The 17700-nt window shown below is 38.0% G+C and overlaps 1 protein-coding gene across 1 annotated transcript in view; it reads right to left on the reverse strand.

Moving 5' to 3' along the window:
* The window catches only part of SH3PXD2B (SH3 and PX domains 2B), a 121205-nt gene that overhangs the window by 91971 nt on the left and 11534 nt on the right, over positions 1–17700 (reverse strand). Inside the window, exon 2 of the mRNA XM_070933967.1 lies at positions 3822–3902. Coding sequence (XP_070790068.1) covers positions 3822–3902 — 81 coding nt within the window. The remainder of the gene's footprint in view (positions 1–3821; positions 3903–17700) is intronic.

Raw genomic sequence — 17700 nt, forward strand, 5'->3', positions numbered from 1 at the left:
CTTTACTGAACTGTGGACTCTGCAAACTATCCTGTTGGAATTCTTGTGCCATAGGAGTCTTGGCAGGTTTACATAATTCCATCCCATATTTTTTCAACAATTTGCAGATCTTATTAGACTGTGAAATTTTAAATCCTCTAGATGTTTTCAGGATATCCAGCCCTAGATAATGCCGTATATGTCCTAGATTTCTAAGTTTAAATTTTGTTTGCAACTGACTGATAATCTCTCTGGCCTCAGCGTCAGTTCTGGTAATTATGGCAATGTCGTCTGTAAAGAGTAACAAGAATGAAACACATCCATCCTGTTCTTTTTTAAACAGACATTTATCTGCTACGCCCTCATAGAACCCAATGTTATGTAATTCCTGCACTATACATTGGTTCCACTCGTAACCTGATTGCCTTAAACCATATAGGCTTTTTTTTAGCCTCCAACACTCAGTTCTATCCTGTGTATCATAACCAGGAGGTTTCTTCATATATATTGTATGCCTTAACAGAGCGTTCAAGTAAGCTGTCTCGACATCTATATGAGTAATTGAGCATTTATTTCTAGCTGCCCAAACAAGCATCGTTCTCAAAGTGCTCGCTCGTAAACTTGGAGCAAAAACCTCATCATAGTCTCTATCTGTCTGTGAGAACCCTTGTGCAACAAGCCGAGCTTTATGGGTTACTACCCCATCTACACTTTTCTTTACCTTATAGACCCACCTACAGCCTATAAGTTTCTCATTTGGTGGTATTCTTACAACTTCATAGACACCAAGCCTCTTCAATGAATCAATTTCTCTATCCATTGCCTCTTGCCAGGCTTTTTGCTCCTTTTCTGGATATAATTTTATATCATGGTAACTGGATGGTTCGATATCTACTTGGCAAACCACTGTGGCTTTATAGCGATCTGGTGGATGCCGATCCCTGGAAGATCGTCTAGGCATAACAGGACTAACATCAGGTATATTGGGTTCATCCTCCCCTAACCCTAATTCCTGTTCCTGTTCTTCAATCTTAATAGATGGTTTATCATCCATCTCAGATGAACTATCATCATCAGGAATATGGTCTATCTTAACATCAATATCTGTAAAACCATAGTCTGCTTTTTCTAACCTGTCCCAGCCTTCATGTTCTAGGAATTTAGCATTAGCGCTACACAAAACTTTTGTTGTTCCTTTTTCCCAGAACCTATAGGACCTATGGTTAGCTTCATAGCCAACAAAAATCATTCTCTTTGCTCTCTGTTGGTCCTTCCTTCTCTGACTAACCGGTATATGCACCCAGGCTGGTGCACCAAAAGTATGTATATAACTTAAATCAGGCTTCCTGCCGTGCCATAAAGTAAAAGGTATTTTTCCTGTAGAGGAGTGCACCACATTATTTAAAATATGATTGGCACATAGTATTGCTTCTCCCCACAATTTATCAGGTAAACAAGCATCAGCCAGCATAGTCCTAGTCATAGCTTGTAGGGTCTGGCCTCTTCTTTCAATATATGCATTATGTTCTGGCCGAAAAGGGGCAGAACGTTTATGCTGTATCCCAGCATCCTTCAAAAACTTAGCCAACTGATGGTTAGTAAACTCAGTTCCATTGTCAGTAACAATGCATTTCACCTTAAACCTCTGCTTCCTTTCTACAAAACGAAGCCAGTTTGTGATACATTGGAACGTATCACTTTTGGACTTCATAAGATAGCAAAAACCATATCTGGTAAAGTGATCAACTATACTTAAAATATAGCATGCTCCCCCTAAACTGGGTTTCTTTGGCCCTATTAAGTCTAAAAAGACTACCTCCAAAGGTTTAATTGTTTTAAACCCATTGCAGCGGTTTGCAGGTGTAACTTTACTTTTATGCTGGTTACAAGTATTACAGTTCAGGTATTTGCTGCAAGCCCTTAATTTTATGCCTTTAGACTGCTTAACAGTCAAATTCAACAACCTGAAATTCAGATGACCAAGCCTTCTATGTAGTAAATGTACGCATTCATCATGCGGCTTTACATTTCCAAATTTAGCTTTTGACTGAACTAACAGTAATGACTTATCCCTAATAACAAATAAGTCGTCTTCTAATTCTGCAGTAACTACAGTGCCTTCACATTCCAGCAAACATTTGTCGTTTTTAAAAGTTACTGTAAACCCAGAATGTAGTAATGACTTTACAGATAAAAGGTTATATTTCAAACTAGGGATATAAAGCATGGGTAAAGGGTGCTTACTGATAGAACATTGAACAAGTCCCTCCCCAGCTACAGTCACATTCCAGCCATTAGCTAATTTGACCTTTTTAGTACTTTTCTTCATATTTAGAAACAGTTTTCTGTTTTTTGTTATGGATTGAGAGGCACCACTATCAATCACCCACCAATCATCTTTTATATTATTAGATGAACTGGTTGCTAAATTACACCCTTTCCTGGGTTTAGCAGAGCTTCTAGCAGACTCTTTCTTATTTTTACAATATTTTGCAATGTGCCCCTTAGCCCCACATGCATAACAGCGTTTCACAATATTGACATTCTCATATACAGCTTCCACATTTGGTTGCTGTTGCATCCTTAACTGGTCTCGTTCTTGCCTACGTTTGGCCTCATCCAGTAACCTACCAGTTATACTGGCCAATGTTAGTTCATCTCTAGACAATACTTCTAATGATGAAACAAAAGAGTCATAACTGTCATCCAACGATGAAAGAATAATATAAACTTGCTGCAGTTCAGTAAACACAAGGTCTTTCTCATGTAGCTCCTGGAAAAGCCCTGTCATGGAGTCCAGGTGAGCCATCATGTCTCCTCCTTTCTGAAGATGTAAGCGAAATAATTTCCGTGTCAGGTAGATATGGACACCCACAGAGTCACGAACGTAGAGCTTCTTTAGCTTTGACCAATACCTCGCAGCAGACTCTTCGCCCCGGAAATGGACAAGTTGCTGGTCTCCCAGTGTCAGGCCAATGATGCATAAAGCACGCTCGTTGTCCCTGTGAAACTTCGCTATCTTTTTGGCATCTTCTTCGTCAGCAGCATTCAATGCAGTTATGTCCGGTGGATTATTAACCATGTCCCACAGTCCTTCTTTTCGCAAAAGTAGACAGCATTTTGTGGACCAGGTAACATAGTTTGTTCCATCCAACCGGGTTATAGTAGAATAACTTGTACCTTGCTCAAAAACCATCATCTTGACTACTACACCCACTGCCTGCACTTCTCACTTCCACAAAAACAAATTAAAGAGCCCTGGAACGTTCTGGGCCCATAACCAATGTTAGGGTGTGTGTAAAAAGTATTTGTTGCTTGTGCAACGAGCAGAGCAGAAACACACAGGGAAGGAGATAAACGTCCAGCTCATGTGAGAAAAATACTTTATAGATAACAAGCAGTCTCAGTGTAAAACAGTCCAAGGTCATAAACAGTAATATCAGTCCAGTAAGTATCTTCCCTTACCAAAGCAAACAGACTTTAGTAACTCTTGGTATTCAGTACCATATAACAGACGCAATAAGCAACAGGATACAATCAGGTATCAATCCGGAAGAAGCAGGAAGAACGAACGCTTCTCTGTGCTGCTTATTTATGCACTGTAGCCTAATTACAGGGTTCAGCAAACCCTGATTACGTGGCTCAGTTGTTTCTTAAAGAAACAGATATTGCCTGACCAACAAGTTAGGAGTACGCTGCAAGCCGAACCCAACAAGCTGCATGCATGTAAGTATAAAAGATGTTGCCCTAAAGATACAGTGTGAGCACAAAATCAAGTAAAATAATATTACCACTCCATGAAATGAAAATTCCAGTCTCTGAGAGGAATTTAGAAATCTTACCTGCAGATCAAAGAACTTGCTGTAGCGTCGATAAATTGCCTCTGTTGAGCCATTGGACCAAATGACCTTGATAATGTACACCTGCAGGAAAGAAGACATATGATTTAGAAATATCAGGTCCAACTGGACAAGCGGATCATTGAGACACTAAGTGTTCAGTAAAGAGCTATTTTAGAATAAATAACCTAGTCCACAGAAGATACCACAAATTGGGCAGCAATTTGCATGGGTTATTTGTACAAAAAGGCTTTATGTAGAACCAACTCTGGCATCCACAGAGAAACTGAAAGACATCCGAGTTGAACGCAGAGAACATATAAAATTCAGAGCACATTTCTTGGTCAAACAAATTACTCTAGTTTAGTAGATACTTCTTTTTGAACAGACGGGAGGATAGCATTTTCCTTTTCAGACAGACAATCCTTTTCAGAATTTCAGGATGCACCCAAAGTGACTTTATGCCACTTCTAAGCATCTAAGTAAGATTTATCGCCACAATCTCAGATTGAAGCCGGGGCTTCAGTAGCACATCTCACTTTGCTTTATTGGAAAGATAAAGATATTGGGGAAGAAAGACTGGATTTATTTGCTGCCAATTTGTTCTTGCCTTTTGTCATTTATTTCTAGTATTAACAGTGGTCCCCCTCATAGCTTCATGGTCAGAACCAAAGATGATTTCTGAGAGGGGGCAGCATGTTTTACTTCTGGTTGCATGATAATGCAGCAGATCTATAGAGAGCAACACATTTTAATGTGTTTTAATGAGTTAATACATTTTAATCACAATGTATTAAAGAGTTTCTAGTGGGTACTAGGTACATAGTTTATCATTGTGATGGCAAGAGATAATTATTCTGTCACTGCTCAAACCCTCCTTTTATTTGAAAACCATAAAGTTGGGGAGAACATTAGCTGAAGTTTGACTTTTTCTTCCAGCTAAATAAAGCCTCCTGCAAAGAAAACACTGTATTTGACAAAGAACTTTCTATGAAATTATTTAATATAAGATGAAGCATGACAAGTACTTTGCTATCCTTTGTAGTACTGCAGCATTTGTATTCTTGAGTCATATCCAAGTCCTGAGGACATACAGTTAAACTTCACAACAGCAACTTTTGTCTTCCCATAATCCTAAAAGTGTGAGTGCTATAGAGACTCTGAATGATTTAATTGTCTTTACAGCAGAGAAAAAGAATAGAAGCAGAATCAGAAACATGTTCCTTAGGGAAAATTCCCTAAGCTAGTTCCCACCCACTTGCAGACTCTGCTATCTGGGATAACTAGGGAGTGTTTAGAGATCAAAGACTTTTAGACTTGGCAATGCTGACCAACATTTGCCTGCTTTTGCTGCACCACTATTCTGCTGACTGCCGACTGCCAGCAATGCAGCAGTTCGATTCTCACCAGCTCAAGGTTGACTCAGCCTTCCATCCTTCCGAGTTCAGTAGAATGAGGACCCAGACTATGCTGACTCTGTAAACCGCTTAGAGAGGGCTGTAAAGCACTGTGATGTGGTATATGTCTGAGTCCTCATTTTACCGACCTTGGAAGGATGGAAGGCTGAGTCAACCTTGAGGCAGTGAGGATAAAATGCTTGGCAGTGAGCTGAATTAGTCTGCAATACTGCATTCTAACCACTGCACCACCATGGCTCCTAATATCCTATCAATATAAAGATAGGATATATCTTATCTAAATATATAAGCAGAAAAGACATCTTAGAGAGCCCATTCATATTTAATTAGGTCCTTAGCCCACATAATGCTCCCTAGAAATTTTGTTCTCTTCCTCAGCCTGTTCTAAATACTTAGATAACTTAGACAAGATATATCCTATTTTTATATTGATACGATATTAGATTTAATTCTCCCAAAAACAATTCCTCTTGCATCAGAGATAGGCAACATGAGAGTTCCAGAAGTTGTAGACTACAACAGTGACAATTACTTTATGTAATTTATGTAATTTATGTAATAACAGTAACAATTACATCTATGATGGTGGAGCTGATAGGGCACTGTTTACCTTCTCCTATAATACACTCAGCTGAAAGGGAGCCACTTCTGTAAGTCATGAATTTACATTCCAACATAGATAGGTTCCTAGCTATCAGGAAAACACATCCTAAATTAGATATCCTCAACTGTGATTTAAAATTTTAAAATTAGAATTAAAATTCTAATAATCTCCAACTAGTGTTTCGTGGCTCAGAATTGTTGATGTCCCACTTCATTCAAATAGATTGCATTGGATTGTAAAAAGCAGCCCTGGTGAACAGCAACATTAAATTCACCTCAGCTACAGAATCTGAGTAGAAGATTGAACTGGGGATTTATTCCAGAGGAATAAGATTGGCAGCTGAGCCCAGATATCATGTGTGAGAGAAAGAGGGTGAGGACAACCCCTCCCTAATAGCTTACATAAAATACTGTAGATGCAGACAGTAGAGTGCTCAGTCTGGCAAGATTTCCTCTATAGGTGTGAAACAATAAAGAACTCAGCTTGGAAGAACTGCCACGTGTCATTCTTGGTTCTGGGCCACATACATTGTTTTTAATTAGTACATTTAGAATGTAATGTTTGTCTTTCAGAGACACAAATAAACATGTTAATCATCCTTAGGATTTGCTACATATTTTTCACATTTAAAATCTCCCCTAAGGGAAGAGAACATTCCCACAAGGGAATATATTTTCCAGTGCTCCTTTTCCAGTAAATTCCTTGGTCTTGGAGGAGCTCCCTGCAACTTTAAGTGTCCTTCCCCTCCCCCCCAAAAAAACCAAAGAAATGTAGATGTCCAAGGCTTTTTCTATGGTCAAGGTGTGGTAGATTCAAATCAGAGCGATCTTTCCAAATTATAATGAACCTTATTATAATGTGACCTTTATTAAGTGATGGATTAGTCCTACCCCTAGTGCTGGGGTACTTTGCAGAGCTTGCACTAAAAGTGTTTGCTGCCTCATTTTTGCCTTTTCTTTTTGTACAAATGTAGCAAACTTTTACAGAAGTACCAACATCTCTTTAAACCAGAGGTGGGGAACTATGGCCCTTTTATGACTTGTGGACTTCAACTGTCAGAATTCCTGAGTCAGCTATGCTTCCCACCTCTGCTTCAAACCCCTAGACCACTTCTCCTGGCTTGGTACACAGAATCGTGTACAAAATGTTTCTGGATTCTAATTGCTTTGAATTTGATTTCCTTTTCTCTTCTTGTGAAAAACTGTTCATCATTTCAGAAGGCTCTTGAGCTCAGAATACCCCCCAAAGAAATTGGAACAGCCTGTTTTGTCCTTGAAACAGCCATTCCACAAAGTGGGACGTTTGAATTCTGAAATGTTTTGCCCACTTTTAGTTATGCGTTTTTCACAGCTGGAAAATGAGATGCTCGGCCTTGATTTTTCCAGTTGTATTGCGAGGACAGCCCAATCCCTTCTGCATTCCCCATACAGGAAATGAATTGTACATTGAATTGTTCTACTTTTTCCCACCTATCTTACACTGCTGTTATATGTCCATCTTTGATCTCTGGGATGCTGAGATCAAGTTTCTCCCTATAACTTACTCTTTGTTAATGCTTCAGCCTTTCCACTCACCTGGCCCAAGGACCATTTTCACCCTTATGTATACATGAAGACAAAGTATTCATTCTGTATACTGTACATACATCAGTCATATGTTAGCTTTCCTTCTCTAAGGAAACATAGTAAACATAGTCAACTAAACATGGTAAACCATGTTTAAAGATGGTTTAGCAAACAAAATACTTGAGCTGGGGTTATGCAACTTGCTATGCAAAATCAATCAAACCACATTATGTTTAATAAGATGCAAATCCAACTTTTGTTCCTTAAAGGAGATAGGAAGCATTCTTGATTTCTCAATTTCAGGAGAAATGATTAAGCTTTGCTTCTAAAGCACTGCAAACCAAAAAGAATAATAAAGGAAATACTTAATTAAAAAAAAAAAATTCCCAAGCGTTTTAACTGTTTTCTCCTTCCTTTCCTTTCCCATTTTTTCTCTTGTGCACGTCTGTATATTGCGAGTGTTTATTTTCCCAGGTTCATTTTCACTGTTCTCAGCTTTAAATAAAATCTGCCCCTAAAAGCAGTTTCCATAAATCTGATTAAAGACTCCTGAGAAAGGAAAGGCAGCAACTGATACAGGCTTTCCCAGACCAATGGAATATTCTCATTCCCTCCAGGGCAGTCTGCCAGAGACTATCCATTACTGAAACGCTATCAAATGCTTAGCAAGCCAACCTCCACGGGCCAAAGGCCTGCATGATGTCATCACATTGGCTGCTTTGCAACAGGCCTTTTTGTGAACCAAGTGCATCCTGGGATTCCTTTGGAAAGGGATGGAATACCCTTTTTTTTAAAGCTAGAGAAAGCCTCAGCATTCTTGAGCACGTTATTGTGAGTTCTTGGAAAGAAATTACAGGGGAAAAAACGGGAGGGGAGGGCTTTTCTTGAAAGCTCTTCAATTACCGATTCAGTATATATTTCATGCAGGCTGAAACTGTAGGCTGATTCACACTATCGGCATTTTGAGAATTCCATTTGAGTAATGGGGTGGGGTGGGTGAGAAACTAATCACACAATGAGCATTTATTCAAGAGTGCCAACCCAAGGGGCACATGCACTAGGATGCATATACCTCACAAGCTGACCTTCTGATGTAGAAGAGGACATTGCAGTACGAAATACAGTGTGAGCTGGTGAACTTGTGTGAGCTGGTATTATGAAGCATCACTAGAACGGCAAACAAATTTGAGTAAACATACACTATTTATATGTACATATTACCATATAATATGTGTACATATTTACTGTAATAGAAATAGTCAAATTATTTAAAAGAGGTAATAATTCTAAAGACACGCATTCCTTTCCAATCTGTGTCACTTTATAGAGATGAGAAAATAAACAAATACACTTTGAAGCATCTTTGACTAGGAGTCCCCAACCCCTGGTTCGTAGGCTGGCACCAGTCTGCAGCATGCCAGAAACCGGGCCGCAGAAACAAGCAAAGTCCCATCCATATGTTGCCTGCATCCATGGGATGCAGGCAACACATGAAACCACACCCCCTCGGGTCCACAGAAAAACTCCATGGAACTGGTCCCTGGTGCCCAAAAGGTGGGGGGCCACTGTCTTAGATGGTTCTCATATGGTATTTTCCATCTGAATGAAACGAACTGAACTTTACCAGACCCTGGACAAGATCCAAGGAACTGGACAGACAGATCTGTGTTTCTAAGATAGCTTTGAATTTCCATTTTGATCACAGCAACCCCTACAGCATAGCAAAGGCCATTAAAAAGGAGGAGTTGATTATTTACAAACAGTCTCACTGGCCGCATTTTAGCCTATGGGAATACTTCAAGTAGGTCTTTGGATGGCAGCCATGATGTTCTTCTACAAATGGCTTAACTAGGTTTCTGGCTGGTATAATAATAATTATTCATTTTATAAATTATTCCAGGAAACAGAGCAGGCTTTTAGCCTGCTACCCCCAACATTTCACTATATGCCTAGCAGGGACACAGACCAATAAAAAGTGATGAATTATACTGCCATGGTTTCTTTACTAAAAGACTGAAATAAATTACATCCTGACAAGACGACCTCTTCCTTCAGCAACATTTGATTCAGATTTTAATCCTAGAGGAACACAGTAATAGAATGACTACAACAGTGTTTTTTCCCCCCTGAAAATATGCTGATTAAAAATGCTTTATTAAGCACAAGAGTTTCTTGGGTCAGCTCCAGCACAGGAAAAACTCTTCAGCCCATGTCAGTTGTGGAAAGAAAAACAATGGACACCACTAAGGGGATTGCTCTGCTCCAAGTGAGATCATCTCACAGTGAACACACACCTTTGCAGCGGGAGAGACCCTGATACTGAGTGATGCAATTCTTAAACAGAAATAGCTGTTTTATAAAGGGCAACAGGTCACATTTCTAACTGCTTCCTTTGTGTAAAGACTGCAGAGTCCCACACATGGTCTGGGAGAGGCAGTATTGCGATACACTTAATACCAATCACATGAGTATAGCTGAAAGTCCCTAGAAACTAAATTTTGATTGCTAGATTATTTGGTTTTTATTCCACCTTTATTATTCTTTATAAATAACTCAAGGTGGCAAAGATACCTAATACTCCACCCTACTCCCTATTTTCCCCAAAACAACATTCCTATGAGGTGGGTTAGGCTGAGAGAGAATGATTGTCAGAGATTGACATTGACAGTGGACCAGTCAACAAAGACCTTTACTGCTGTTCCAATAGGAATGTGAGGCAAGGAGTTCTTTCTAGGGTAGCATGATTCCATCAGGAGCAATATATGGAAAATCCTTGGAACCAGTGGGCTTCTTACTCTGTCCTGCTGGGATACAACTGCAGCCTTTATGTCCCACTCAATCTTTTATGGTCATCAAGCCCTAGATCAAGACTTCTATCACATCTCCTCTCTGGCTTAGGTTCAAGTTATCCACGTCTGTTCCCAACCAGGGGTTGTTGAAGAGAGTGATTCATGCTTTTGTCACATCTTGGCTAAACTAGTGCAATTCATGCTGCATGTGGTTGTCCTTGAAGGCAACTCAGAAGTTGAAACTGGCATAAAATATATCTGCTCCCCATTTAGTAAATTCCCCTGTAATTATCAACACTTATGTGCAAAAAAGTTAATTGTAACAAGTTATATTTATTTTTGTGCAATCGTATTTATTTTCATCCTTCAAGAATCTTCATGCATGTAGAGGCAGAAAAAAAAAAGGAATAGCATGGATATTTGATTTGATTTTTCAAAGATGACTTGGCTGTGTTAAACAGTCCCTTGTTTCAGTTTCTGTCTGTAAAGAGGGAAGAAAAAGAGCCTTTTAGACAAACAGCTGGCAAGCAGATTGTTCCATACAGAGATTTTCTTTGACATATTGAGGGAAATAAAACTGGGGGAAAAAAGCTGAAAGAAAAAAAAACCTGTCCAAAATGACAAGTTGGACTGCTGGAGAAATGCAAATGGAATTTGTCCAACTGTAACAGAGCTGTCAAGGAAAAAAGGGTCGCTCAAGCAACTTGGTGCAAAGGAAAAAGAGTTGACCTAAAATATCTCTCTTCTTCCTCCACTTTTGAAGTGGTGGGCTCATTCCAGTAACAATTTACTCTTCAAGGTCTTCTTAAGGGAAATTAGGAAGCAGCATGAACAAATAGTATTGTTATCAAAATAGGAATTAGTTTGCCTAAATCTTTTGGAAATGAACTCAGGGACTTTGATCAAATCAGTATGTGACATCAAGCTAGTGCTAACTCTTAGTGACATATATACAGGGCATCTCCAGGACGATCTGTCCTTAATTTGGCCCTGCTGGTCTTCCAGCATTGCTCTTCTAAACAAGTCCATCCATCTTGTTCTTGAAGATTCTCATCTTTTCTTTCCTTCCCTATTTCCCAGCACTATGAACTTCTCCAGAAAACTAGGTATTTGAATAACATATCCCAAAACATGATAATTTGAACCTGATCATTAGAATTAAAACTCTGGATTGAGTTGTGCTACAATTTTTTTCTTTTCCAATACCAAAGTTCAAAAGCATCAATATTCCTTTTATTCTGCTTCTTCAGAGCCCAATCTCATAGTGGTACAGGAAAGCCATTCATTGCCTGCCCGATTCTAATCTTTGTAGGAATAGACACATCAACATCATCTGAATATATTTTCCAAGTCTTTATTGTTGTGCTATTCAATGCTAGTCTGCAACCTATTTCTTGTCTCTCAGTTCCTTTATTACTGATAGTTAGTCCTAAAAGGCAGAAACTATTCACTACTACAAAATCATTAATCATTACCAAAATCATTAATACATTAAACAACTGTCTAAACCAAGTCTAATTGATACTATTTACTCATTGAATACATTGTACCAGAATACTGTTATTACTATATCCGTTCTGATGACTCTTCTTTGTTTTTCATATCCTGGCCATTACAATAAATGGTAGGATCTTCTGATCAACAGTGACCAATACAGTCCATTTCAAGTCATGGATATCTAAAAAAATCAATTTCAGTTTATTTGCTGCAGCTAACTTTGTATATGATTTATCTTTATAATCCTAAAAGTTTCAGTATACCGCTGTAGGATGTGCAACTGTTCAATTCAATGTAGCAAGCTGACTTCAACAAGCCATGTGGGTTAGAAAACAGAGATCCTATGTTTTTTGTAAGAGATGAAGTTTCAGTTTCCAAAAATGCCAGATAAGAAGTGTCCCAACTGTACCATCATCTCAGAATTTTCATACCGTAAGAACAGCTGCATAGCACCTATTCATTATCTGTTTATACATTTGAAAACATATACAATGCCAGCACAGTTATTAGTATTGCATTGGGCAGGTTCTATTATTTGTATCTGACTGGCCAATAGTACTAACATGCTTGGTATGAGACATTTCTGAACTGTCTAAATCATACAAGGAGCCTTGGTGGCACAGCAGACTAATGCACTGTTAAAGTAACACCAGCTGCCTGCAATTACTGCAAGTTCAAATTTCACCAGGCTCAAGGTTGACTCAGCCTTCCATCCTTTCGAGGTAGGTAAAATGAGGACCCGGTTTGTGGGGGCAATAAGCTGACTTTGTATAAAAAAGAACACCGCTTGGGGGGGGCGAAAGCCCTACTAAGCAGGTATATACAAAAAGTATGAAGGCTATTGCTTAACGCATTGTAAGCCACCCTGAGTCTCCGGAAAAGGGCGGCATATAAATCGAACCAATAAATAAACAATAAATAAATACAAAATTCACAATGACAAATTAGGGAATTTTTGTACTAGATATACCCATCAAGACCCTGAAGCATCATCTCTACCTCATCTAGTAAAAAAAAAAAAAGTCCACAGGAATAGAAACCAAGGTTCTCTAATTTCCCCCTTTATGAAGAATTACTTTGTAGTAGTAAAGGCATGTCAAGGATACAATGAGCTATTCAACTGAAAACGTGCATTCCTGCAAGTATCACCCACAATTGGCATCTCATAGTCCAAAGACTCAGACTAAAAGCAAATCATTGGAGAAAGAACTGACTCTCTGCTAAAAAAAAACCCAAAAAACCCCAAACAAACCCAAATGGACATTCACAACTGGAAAAATGTCAAGACAATACAGTGCTGGAATGTGAGCCTCACATTCTCCAAGTCTAAAGGTATTCAATAAGGTACTAGAAAAGAGCTGAGGAAAATGCATAGCTTTGGTGCTTATGATATCATTGGATTAAACCTACAAGAACTTCAGCCGCCACAGCCCAGAGGCAAAACAAAAATCCAGCGCAGTAAGCAAAGGTATGTATCCATTAAGACATGGAATGTCTGGCCTATAAATCAACACAAAGCTGATGATGCCCAAGCAGAAAAGTCAAAATTTAACATGCTGGGAATCAGGAAATTGAAATGGTCTGGGATTGGCCACTTTACATTAGAGGAGCATCAGTTCTTCTACTGAGGACAAGGAATTTGGAAGAAATGGACTAACTGTTGTTATTAACAAAAGGAAGTTAGTCAAGAGTGACAGACGACTCAATTTGAGTCCACGGTAAGCCAATCAATACCAAACATTACAACTCAAACCACAAAAGTGAAAGCTGAACAAGTCTATACACCATCTTATCAAAACAGCACCAAAAAAGCCATGCTAATTATAGGATCTTGGAATGCTGAAATTAGAGTAAAATAGCATCTGAAAGAATGAGAAAAGTTGTCACTGGTGCATAATACAAAGCAAGTCACAAACTAATAAACTTCTTCCCATTTTGTTATAGCAAATTCCTTCTTCCAACAACTTAAAGATTGATCTACATATGGAAATCAACTGATGGGGAACAACAAAATAAAATTGAATATATGCTGTGAAAGCAAAGATGAGAACTTTCAGGCAGCCAGCAAAAACAAGACTAATTGCAGCTCAGATCTTCTTCTAAAATTTTATCTTCAATTTAAGAAAACAAAAACATGAAACAACAAGATATGACCTCTTTCATTCCTTATCATTGCAGTGAAGATAAATAAGAGTTGGTACAAATACACAGAATAACTTTAGAAAAAGTATGTAACATTGATGATATGGCCAAAGTTTTAATCACTAAACTAGAGTCACACATCCAGGAACGTGAAGTTAACTGGGGTCTAGAAAATATTGCATACAACAAAATTGCAGAATTGGATGAAATATCAGAATTATTTAAAACTATGCAAGCCAGAAACCACAAGTAGTGTTTTAACTGCACTCTGTTGCCAGAAAGCAAAATAATGGCCAAGTGACTGGAAAAAGTCAATTTATAATCCACAACACAAAACCGTATTAAAGAAGGCTCATAGCACTGAACAACTGCACTTATCTCACACACTACTAAGAGAATAATGATTACACTGTTAACATTAATTGAGAAAGAAATAGTGAAAGAGTTGCAAACATAATTACTACTTTTGTCTCATTAATTACATAAACACTTTTAATCATAACAGTTTGTAGGTAATCTTTAAAAACATAGGAAAGTGGTCATCCTTCCTACTGAAAAATGTGTATGACAGGTAGCAAAAATGGAAAATGGGACAACTAAATCAAAATGAAACAATCAAATGAAGGAACTAAATCACTTAAAATTGAGAAACCCAAGATTGCAAACTCTCACTTTATTTAACTTTTTGCAGAATACATCATGAGAAATATTGGAGTAGAGAATCAGGAATTGTATCTTTAATTAAACAGAAACTGTAATTAAAATTGCTGGGAGAAATATTAATAATCACAGATATGTTGAACCTGATAAGTGGAATAGAATGGAATATTCTTATTAGCCAAGTATGATTAAACACACAAGGTATCTGTCTCTAGTGCATAACTCTCAGTGTACAAACAACAAAGTGATAAATCATAAATTGTAAATAAGATACAATAATAAATCATAAGATACAAATGACAAAATTATAAATCACCAAGGAAGGTTTAATTCCTTGGTAATAGAAACGAGTACAAAAGCCATTGTACAGTGGTACCTTGGTACTCATAGTTAATTGGTTCCAGGAGGTACCAAAAATGATGAGCACCAAACAATTTTCCCATAAAGAATAATGTAGTGAGTCATAAGGCAGCTGACATCGAACAAGTTCTAGTTTGTGTGTTGAGTACCAAACAAACAATGAGTATCGGGACAAAATGTTCACATCAAAATGCATTGAGTACCAAATTCAATGAATTTCAAAATAGTTGAGTACCAAGATATCACTGTATTTAATTCAATAGGGTTTTTTTAAAACCAAATCTACAATTACAGATAGTCCTCAACTTACAACCACAATTGAGCCCAAAACTTATGTTGCTAACTGAAACATTTGTTAAGTGAGTTTTGCCCCATTTTACAACTTTTCTTGTCATAGTTGTTAAGTGAATCAGCACAGTTGTTCAATTAGTAACATAGTTATTAAGTGAATCTGGCTTTCCCATTGCCTTTCCTTGTCAGAAGGTTGCAAAAGGAACCACATGACCTGAGGACACTGCAACCGTCATAAATACATGCCAGTTGCCAAGTGTCTGAATTTTGATCATGTGACTATGGAGATGTTGCAAGGGTTGTTAGTGTGAAAAATGGTCTTAAGTCACTTTTTTCAGTGCCGTTGTAACTTCAAATAGTCCCTAAGCACACTGGCAACAAAGTTACAGTATATATTGTCAAAGTCAGCAGTCTTCCCATAAAACCATATGAATGTAAACACCGGATCATCAGAAAGACTGAATGAAGAAAAATGATGCCTTTAGATTGTGTTGCTGGAGAACAGTGTGGAGAAAAGGTTGGATCGCAAGAATAAATCCTTCAATAGAAATGAAATAAAATCAGACAACTCGTTGGAAGCTCAAATGCTACAGCTTGGTTATTTTGGACAAATAGTGCAAAGACAAAAGTTACTGGAGCAGACCTCAATGATCAGAAAAAACTAAGGCAATAAAAAAGAGCCAATAGTATAGAAGGCAAATCATTAGACATCATCATGACATAAGCATGAGCTTACAGGAATAGTCAGTCAATCTTGGTGGAAAGTTGTACACTGTGTTATGAAGAATTGGGAACAATCAAATGACCCAGCAACAATGCTGGGAGTTGCTCCTAGTGAACGCCGGAGTGAAGACTACATAATTTGAGATATAATTTAAACAAATTAGTAAAAGGTTATATCTGTGCAGGCTTGCTTATGCATAGAATTGAAAGATTTGGACTGTTCGGAAAGATGCCGATCCTTATTTAAAACACAAGCCAACATTTCCCCCTTGCTATCAAGTTCCTCCCCACAGGCAAATCATTCTCTTCTAATCTATTATCCTTTCAGAAGAATGGATGGTGCAGAATTGCTTATTTACAGGAAAATGCCTGTTGCATCTTTAATTCTGACCCAACTTTATTTACAGCATTTTAACCTCACTTCTCATTCGGGGAAATATTAAAGCAGTTTACACTTGATTATGATGGACCATTCCTCAGACCATTTTGTCTCATTGGCCTGCTCCTCTTTGTGTTTCCTCCCCCCCCTTTTTTTTTTGAAGTTGCTCTTCTTCTGCCTTTGTGCAACTTCTTTGTTCTTGGAGGTCCTAGTGGTTTACTATCTTAATTGCTTTGGGTTCCTTTCATTATATTTTCCCTTCACAAGAGGTCCTAGCCAATCAAATTGCATTCAATTCTTTATCTGCAATTGACAAAGTAATTTCCCGCATAATTTAAGAGACCAATGCCCCCTCAGTCTTTGTTTTATGAAACATGTTCCCACTAGTGAATATATATTAGGCTTTCTTGAAACTACAAAATACCTTATTTGTACTTTGTGGCATAGCATGTCCCTGCCTCTCCCGACCTGATCAAAATTAAGCTGCAGGACTATTTTTAAAACAGCCTTCCCCACCCTACTCTTTCATATACGTTAGTCATCAGTTTTCCTTGGGCTATACTCTCTTGAATGTTATGGGAATTCCATAATCAACACTAGTTAAGAAAATGGTGCCTCAAAGAATGAATATCTCAGATTTCTGTCTTACACCCAAGATATAAAAGAACTCTTACAATATATTGTATAAAATATTAAATAGAAACAGAACAAAATAGGAACCACAATTTTTAACAAGTTAAAACTTACACGCTAATTGCTACTGCTGGTGAAACCCCTAAATTATTTTCACATTCCTCTGCATTTAGCAAGACAGTTTATATTAAAGCTTTGAACAAGTTATATCAATTAAGGAGATCCCCAGATTAATCAGATCAGTCATTTTCAATCGCTCTGAAAAATTTAAAAAAACTACAGATGATTAGCAATCTGAAAATCTTTGCTCTTATCAAAAGGAAATGTGTATTCTACAACACTGGTTTTATTTATTTTTTCCTTACAAAGCAAACAAATGGTGTACTTTGAAGATTTTGTGGACTTAAACACTGAGTCGAGATTCTAACTTGTTATCTGACTAAGTTTGTATCTGCTAGCCCACACATTAGGCTGACAACATCAGGCTTCCGCAGAAACTCAACTTGTATACGAGTTGGAAGTTTGCTTTAGGCGAGGGCACATTCACAACCACATGATCCTTCCAAGGGAATTTCTTTTCATAAAGTCACTGTGAAGTCATGCTGTCTCCTATAGTATCTGCCTGATTCAATTGTATAGGGCTGGCATGCTGCAGGTTTCTATGATTAAACAATGTCATTTACTGGGATCCAGGAAATGCACCTTCTCTGTAGCAGCCCTCCAGAACAAGTTTCTCCTATGATCCAGATGGCTCTGACTTTGTTGTTTAGAAGAGTCATGAAGATTTGCCTCTTCACCCAGGCTTTTGGTGACGGAAAGTG

Source organism: Pituophis catenifer, unplaced genomic scaffold (assembly GCF_029215685.1).
Source record: "Pituophis catenifer annectens isolate HBS135680 unplaced genomic scaffold, rPitCat1.0.hap2 SCAF_2, whole genome shotgun sequence".
Lineage (NCBI taxonomy): Eukaryota > Metazoa > Chordata > Lepidosauria > Squamata > Colubridae > Pituophis > Pituophis catenifer.